The following is a 7936-nucleotide window of genomic DNA, read 5'->3' as shown; positions in this document are numbered from 1 at the left end:
AAAAAAAGAATAAATAGTAGTTAGACTCCAAAGTGTTTTTTTCTTTTTTTGTAGATGATCTTATACCTGATGTTTATTAGCTACTTGTTTTTGCAACAAACCCTGTAAATATACAAAAATAGGGGGTCAGTTTGGAATTGGGCCTGTGTGTTGAGGCTGCAGACCTGGGGTATTGTAAACTTTAAACCGGACCTGTTTTTGCTTTCCCTCTCTTCAGATGTATAAAGAAGAATAAGTTGTTACTGAATATGCAAGTTAATGGGAATGGATGTGAGGACTCGCTCTCCCGTTACCCCGTCATGTCTGCACGCACCCCGGGAGTCACCCCCTCTGCCACCACAGCCTCTTACACCCTGCCCGGCACCCCCACCCTGATGGAGGAGCACAGCAGCCATAAAAGTGAGTCGGGAGCATGCGTCTTTTTTTAAATATGTGTATAATTACTGCAAGTTAGTTTCAACTTGTTGACTTTTATTTGGATTGGATTATTCTTCAAATCTTTGTAGATCCTCATCTCACGATAGTTGACAGAAATTCACGCGGTATCATTTTTCCTGCAGTGATCTATTGCAACTTAAACTGAATTAAATGCACGTTCATTGTTGGAAACGTCATTTCGATCTCTCTGTCTGTAAACACAAACTGAGTAAGATTGACATTAAAGTTGACTTTGACTGACTTTTGATTTGATTTGATTTCTAATCGGGCAATATATTTTGAGTTTTTCTCAATGGATAAGGTTAGTATTTTATATTTTTCTGCCTGTATCTATTTTAGTTTTCTATATTAATAACCCTTGTTTAAAGCATCAAAAATAATCTGTGTTTATCCATTATGGTTTACAATAATAACAGGGGCTAAATAAGCATAGTATGTTTAATTGGTTGGCAAAAATATGCTTTCATGTGGAAGTGTGTGTGTTTGAGCTCGATCTCAATCATTTCTATGTGAAATAAACGCTTCATAAATGTGTTTGAACTGCGTTCCAAGGAGCACACAATAGTTTTAATAGTTAAGTGCACAGTTTTTTAACGTGATTAACCACCGGGGTTATGACCAGTCTTTCTCTTCTCAAGCTTATACTCCCCTTCAATCTTTCTCCCCTTTTCCCCATCTCTTTTCCCCCGGCTAGATAACGTAGCAGGGCATCGCAACTCCCCACAAGCAGTGAGGAGGGACATTGGCCTCTCAGTCACACACAGGTAGATTTTTCTCTGACACTCAATGTCTTCTCATCAACCTTATATCATCATGAAGCAAGCTGGGCTATTGATCAAATATCAAATAAGTGGCAAGATTTAACAGCATTTCTTGTGTTTTTTGTAGGTTTTCAACAAAGTCCTGGCTGTCCCAAACATGTCAGGTGTGCCAGAAGAACATGATGTTTGGGGTGAAGTGCAAACACTGTCGGTGAGTTAGGGGCTTTCTATTTAACTCAAATATTAAATGTTTTTTTATTGAGACAGAAGCATGTAGAATAAGGGAATGCAGGTCAAATCAGATTGTGTTTACGTAGCCGAAAAACACAAAACACATTTGTCTCGGGGGGGCTTTTACAGCTTTGAAATTGAACTACAACCTAGACAATCCAACTGAAAAAACGGCAATGGAAATGGGAAATACAAATAAAAAATAGTAAAACATATAAAAGTTCAAGGAGGATGTTCAAGGCAAGCCTGAGTTTTTAAAAAAAAAAATTTTTTATAAAGGAAGTCTTAGGCCTGCTATTAAATGTGGAGAGGTCGTCTGCCTCCTAAACACAAACCATTAACGGCGTTGTAAGCTAGGAGGAGAATTTTAAATTATATCCTGGATTTTACTGGGACTCAGTACAGAGCTGCCAATATAGGAGTGATATGATCCAGAACTCAATCATTAGCCATGAGTGCATGGAGCTGGATTTAATTATTGGTTTAAGGTGCCATGTTTTGACATTCTGTGAACTTTCCTTCCAGGTTAAAGTGCCACAACAAATGCACCAAGGAAGCCCCTTCCTGCAGAATCTCCTTTCTACCAAGTACGTTTATCCATTAAAAGTTGATGGAGGAAATGTGTTGTGCACGCCAAGTACATTGTGTCATTTCGTCTGAATTTGTCCTCTAGTCGCCAAAATTCGGAGGACCGAGTCGGTTCCGTCTGATATAAACAACCCTGTGGACCGGCCGCCAGAGGCACCACAGTTTGGCACTTTACCAAAGGCCATCACGAAAAAGGTAAAATAAATGTTTTGGGAGGCTTAGGAGTTCTGCATTACATCACACAGTAGCACTATGTGTAGCACTTCATGACAAAACCATTGTGAAATCCTAAACTATGACACCTTAAAACAAGTGCTGTGAATCACTTCTGATCTCCTGATTTTATTTGAATTCACAAGATCTCGATTATGAATCTATTAAAAAAGGGATATTTCACTTAGAATACTAATCTCAGATAAATAATGCTGTAAAGTGTACAAAGAACCCCTTTTACTTGGTGCATTTTTAACATATTAATGTTTAAATCAAGAACTGACCCCAAAGTAGTTAAATGCCGTACATTGGCTTTGCTTTTGTTTAGCTCTAAATCTGTATTGGAAAATATTTGTTTACATCTAGCTTTAGTATACCTTATGTAAATTCATGAAGCCATAGCGCAGGACTCCAATAAAATCGCACACTAGAGTTCTATCTCTGGCGCTTGAACATTTGAATATATGTAAATTCACACCACATTTGACAGAATCCACATTCTGTTTCCTGGATGACCTCGCCTTATGACAACTCTACATGTGTTTGTTCGGGGGAGAAAATTATAATAATTCTAGTTATTTTACAATGGACCTCTCGCCATCTACCCTTCATTACATTGTAAAGATTAGTGAAGCCCTCTTTATGATACATTACACGGTCAAGAACTAGTCGCAATGCAACAAAATTTATATTAATACAGACAAATTATACAGACAAAGAGAAAACAAATGTAGTGAAAGCGGGAGGGCACAGGGAATAGCTTTATAAAGGAAATAGCCCTCTTGTGAGTCATCCAATTTTAACGTTTTTGGTCAAAGACCTCAAATATTATTTTAAAAATAAACGATAATGAAAGATAATTTTCAAAACATTTAAAAACAAAAAAATGCAATTCTCAAGGTAGGAATTTAAAAAAGTAATTTACAGGGGCTGTAATAATAATAATACCACACTAGAAACTAAAATAAGTACATATAAAGATCACAACACAATTTACGACAACACCATTTTCCATTTTAAGTATAAATAAATGATTTTAAAGACACATTTTTAGTTTTCTGCTCTAGCAATACACATTATTGGTAACTGAGGTAATGAAATTCACAATCATTATCAGAATCAGTGATTAAGTGTGTGTAATCTGTAAGCTAAATATTCCTAAACTCCTATATTAATATATACAAAACTATACAAGAACAGGGTATTCATTCAAATTATATTCTACAGCTGTTATCCGTCATGCACACCTAATAATTTTTTCTCGATTATAAATGTGTCTCTTTACCCTGAATGCCATCAAGCAATGCAATCCAGCGCATACTCTTTGAAGTTTGAACAATCTAAATGTAATTTAAAACAAAGATTCAGCAGCTGTAGAAATCATCCTCTCCATCAACTCTGATCGTCTCATTTGTGCCCCCCGCGCCCCCACCAGGACCATCCTCCGGTGCTGAACCAGCTGGACTCCAGCAGCAACCCGTCCTCCACCACCTCCTCCACCCCCTCCTCCCCAGCGCCCTTCCAGCAGAGCAACCCCCCAAGCGCCACTCCTCCACCCAACCCCTCGCCCAAGAACCACCGGGACAGCCGCTTCAACTTCCCAGGTGAGCCTCACTAACGCTGGGAAGCAGGAACTCAGATAGACAAACAACATTCCAGATGCACGTCCTAAAACGTCTTGACAGTATTCTATAATCACCAAAAGTTAGAATGAAGAAATGCCTCATTTGAAGATACAATTTCAGAAAGCTATCATAGAAACATTCAATTTCTTAAAATGTTGCTCATATTTAGCTGTAGTCTCTTATAATACATATATTTGTAAAGGTTTTTTCCTAATATTACTTTTTTCTCATACCCTCAGCCACATACTGTATCTTCGATTCAGTAGCACTTACATAAAACATATATATATTCTAAAGGTTCTTTAAATTAATTTATCATTAATGATAATGACAATGGTTAGATTTTTCCTTTGATTTAATTCAGGAAAACATGGCAAAAATGTCAGTTTTTTTATAGCTGTTGACAATATTTTCTTATATACATTTCTTCTGTAATAACCTTTGACTCTTAATATGTCCGCAAATTGAAACAAGGGGTTATTTATTTAAACATTTCAGAAAACACCTTATACAACGGGATAGTTTCCTGATGATAGCCGTTAGTTAAAATGTTGTTCTTACTCACCTGTAGTGTCTCGTTTAAACACTGAAGAATGCTCTTCATTTGACAAAGTCTGTTAATCCAAAGCTTCTCTAACCAAAGGTCTCTCTCCCTGCCATGCTTGTCGGTCTTCCCTCTCTTTGTCTGTGCAAAAGCTGCCTGTTACTTTCAGCACAGACAGCAGTTTATCTTCCCCGGTGAGTTGATGGTCCTAAAGTGTCACACTGCACTGTGATTCTCCTTCTTCAGATCACATTACCCCGTAGATCTTCTCTCTGTATTCTGCATGTTTTCTTTTAAACTTGTAGCACCGTATCCATCTTCACTGCATGTTGACTCTTAACAGCCTTTTGACACCATCTGCTGGTGGAATGGGGATATTGCATGAGCAGTGATATTCACTATGTTGTGGAGCATGAATCTTTCTCTGAGGAAAAGGGAGTAAACATGAGAAAAGATAACATTGTTGCCCCTTAATTCCTCCTAAACGTGGTTATTTCTCTTTACAGATGTCTCCAGTCCTGCTCATTTGCACCCTGATGTCCTACGAGACACTGTGTAAGATAATCATATAAGTTTTGTATTTATTCATTTAAAAGAGACAATGGACATGAATTAATATGACCACTTGAGTCCATCATGTAAATATGCCAGATTAAGCAATGAAGACTGAAACATATATAAAAGCAAATAAGCCTATGGAAAAAAACACATGAGCACAGTTCAAACACATACACAAATTACACAGATGAAGGCTAATAGACACAGACAATTAGCCCCTATTCCAGGTCATTAAAAGTTCACTCAGCAAAAACACAATCATTCGTTACTTTTTGTATGGATTCCCCCTTTAATATCAGTTCTCTGTGTCACAGCAGTGAGATAGAGCCAGCAGCGGACGACATACGATCTGAGCTGGTAGAAGATGCGGATGAAGAGGTAACGTTCAAAACACTGATCATCTTTGTAATCCACAATCCACATATTCATTTGTATCTATTATTCCAGTGTTTTTTCAGTATTTTATCTGATTCTGTTTAATCTAAATATATTTTGCTTATTCACGCACTATCTTGTCTATAGCACTAGTATATAGTGTATCGTATGATATATTGTTGGAGAAGCCTGAAACTCTTTGTCAAAACTGGAGCTATGGTGCATTTGCCATACAATGCCTTTGGACGTGTTGTAAATGTATTTGAAAAAACAACCGCTTTAATTCTGGTTTTATTGTCTGATAGTCTTTTCACCATATCGTGAGAGAGGAACATGTTCAAATCAGCTGTTTAATACAAAGAGAGATGAAGGGTCCATTTTACTTCTACAAGTTGTGTTGCAGAGCCCTGATATTAATACATCAGTTCATACTTTCCATATTAATAACATACCTAGATTGATCACAAACATCTATTTGTTTTCATATTTAGAAACGAGTACTGATATTGCAATTGCTGATATTTTTGTTGAGGATCTCAGAATCAGAATGCCTTTATTCGTCCCACAGAGGGGAAATGTACATCTGTTACAGCAGAAAAGGGCCTAAGACAGCTTAATGTAAACTAAGAAGCATGCATAACAAAAAATGAAAATTACACAATTTGCAAAATATACATCTGTACCGGACTAATCTGTAAAATACTGCAATGATTAACATAGAATAATGTTTTTGTTTGCCTTTACTGATTATCGCGCTAGCTGTGATTTTGATATTGCACTCGTCCATATTGCAATTTTGAAAAAAAGTCGTTTAATTACGCAGCCCTAATCACCATTGTCTCACAGGAAGGAGAAGAGGAAATTGAAGTCGAAGATGAAGACCCTGAAGAGGAAGAGGATAACGAGGAAGAAGAGGATGAGAATGAAGGGGAGGACGATGAAGAAGACATCAGGATGAACATGGGATCGGACGGAGAGTGTGACGAGCTGGACGACCTGCCCAGCTCCCGGGGGAACCAATGGAAGAGCCCAATAGGCCGCAAGGCCAGCCAGACCAGCGTCTACCTGCAGGAGTGGGACATCCCCTTCGAACAGCTGGACCTCGGGGAACTCATAGGAAAGGTGAGGAATTGGACCCAGATGTTAAAGGTCACCTATTAGGCAAAATCCTCTTCTTCATTTCTTTTATACATCATGCATGCAAATTAGTCTCTTTACGGCACCTCCCGCTTTTTTAACGTTGATTTGGGTGGCGATCTGTTGTTATTAGCATCTGGTTAGCTAGCTATGCTAACGAATATAAAGAGCTTTTTCTACAACCAGGTGGAAGAGAGCTCTCTCCTGACAGACTGAGAGGCTCAAATAACCTCAGCTCAGTGAGGTTAAGGCACACCTTGCTATGATGTTATAAAAAAATAAGAGACTAAATGAAAAACAGGTATAAAATACTATGTGACAGTAACAAAAAAGTTGTTAAAAATAACAAGAATACAGTTTAAAAGGGGAGTGATTTGTAAAATATCCATAAAGAAAAAGAAATCTGCTTACAGTTCTGTTTCATATGGATGTTGAGAGATGTATCCATAGATATCTACCTGACACATCAACATGTGTCCCCTCTGTTTAAAGACATTCTGAAAGTTTCAGAAAAAAAGGTTCTCTCTCTTTTTGTCCTGATCCATTTATTAAAACCTGTCTGAAAATGAGCTGATCAGATTTTGGCCACTTAATGATGTCATTTTTTGGCTTGTGTAACCATTAGCCAATAACCAACCAAGGTAACCCCCCCCCCCCCCACCAGTCGATCGCGGGGAGATTCCCAGTCGATCGATTGTGAGATGTGTCTAAAAATAGAACAACAGTATTCTGTTTTATCGTTGATGTCCTATAACATAATCTTCCTGTGCCAGAATAATGTAATTGAACGCATCAAAGCTTTGTGATTGGCGTGACACCATGTGTTGGGGCGTGGCTGGTGGGCAGTGGGCACTAGTTCGCTGACGTTGTCCGTGGAAACAGGAGTGACAGTCCGCACGCACACAAGACCGCAATTATGGTAGAAGCAAAAAAGCCCAAAATATATCATTTTCACTCCGAGTTGGAGGATAATTATTTTTGTATATATTCCAATTCAAAGTCCATCTGTCTCATCTGCAATGCGAGCGTGGCTTTATCGAAGAAGGGTAATTTAGGAGCGGCATTTCAAAACAGTGCACAAACGCTACGAGACGGAATTCCCTCCTAATTCTGCCCTACGCTCCCAAAAGGGGAGGGACCTGAAAGGACAGCTAAATGCACAGCAGTCCATTTTCACCAGGCCCAACAACAAGAGCAAGGCTGCTACCATAGCATCTTATCGTGTCAGTCACGTTCTTGCGAAACACATGAAATCTTTCAAAGACGGCGAAGTTGTGAAAGAAGCATTCCTGGAGGCTGCCGGCGCGCTTTTGGGGGACAGTAAAAATAACAGTAGCATTTCAACAGGTTTTTGATATAATAAAAACTCAAGTTAGATACAGTCATTAATCAGCTGTAAGTTTTAGTTTGTTTCAACTTATTCATTATAATTATTGTACAAAATGGTATAAGAATGCAAACATTAA

General features: G+C 38.3%; 1 protein-coding gene across 3 annotated transcripts in view; it reads left to right on the top strand.

Annotated features, from left to right (window-relative positions):
- The first annotated feature begins 220 nt into the window (after positions 1-220).
- Positions 221-7936, top strand: part of ksr1a (kinase suppressor of ras 1a) — a 13735-nt gene continuing 6019 nt past the window's right edge. For 2 of the 3 annotated variants that reach the window (XM_010784823.1, XM_010784822.1), the window contains exons 1-10: positions 221-399; positions 1133-1202; positions 1327-1410; positions 1956-2017; positions 2104-2213; positions 3667-3835; positions 4553-4594; positions 4907-4955; positions 5273-5336; positions 6180-6455. In XM_010784823.1, coding sequence (XP_010783125.1) covers positions 249-399; positions 1133-1202; positions 1327-1410; positions 1956-2017; positions 2104-2213; positions 3667-3835; positions 4553-4594; positions 4907-4955; positions 5273-5336; positions 6180-6455 — 1077 coding nt within the window. In that variant the 5' untranslated portion in view covers positions 221-248. The remainder of the gene's footprint in view (positions 400-1132; positions 1203-1326; positions 1411-1955; positions 2018-2103; positions 2214-3666; positions 3836-4552; positions 4595-4906; positions 4956-5272; positions 5337-6179; positions 6456-7936) is intronic. The other variant, XM_010784825.1, reaches the window with a different exon arrangement.

This window comes from Notothenia coriiceps, unplaced genomic scaffold, assembly GCF_000735185.1.
Source record: "Notothenia coriiceps isolate Sejong01 unplaced genomic scaffold, NC01 NC01_scaffold00026573, whole genome shotgun sequence".
Taxonomy (NCBI): Eukaryota; Metazoa; Chordata; class Actinopteri; order Perciformes; family Nototheniidae; genus Notothenia; species Notothenia coriiceps.
This window is presented reverse-complemented; position numbering and strand designations above follow the sequence as displayed.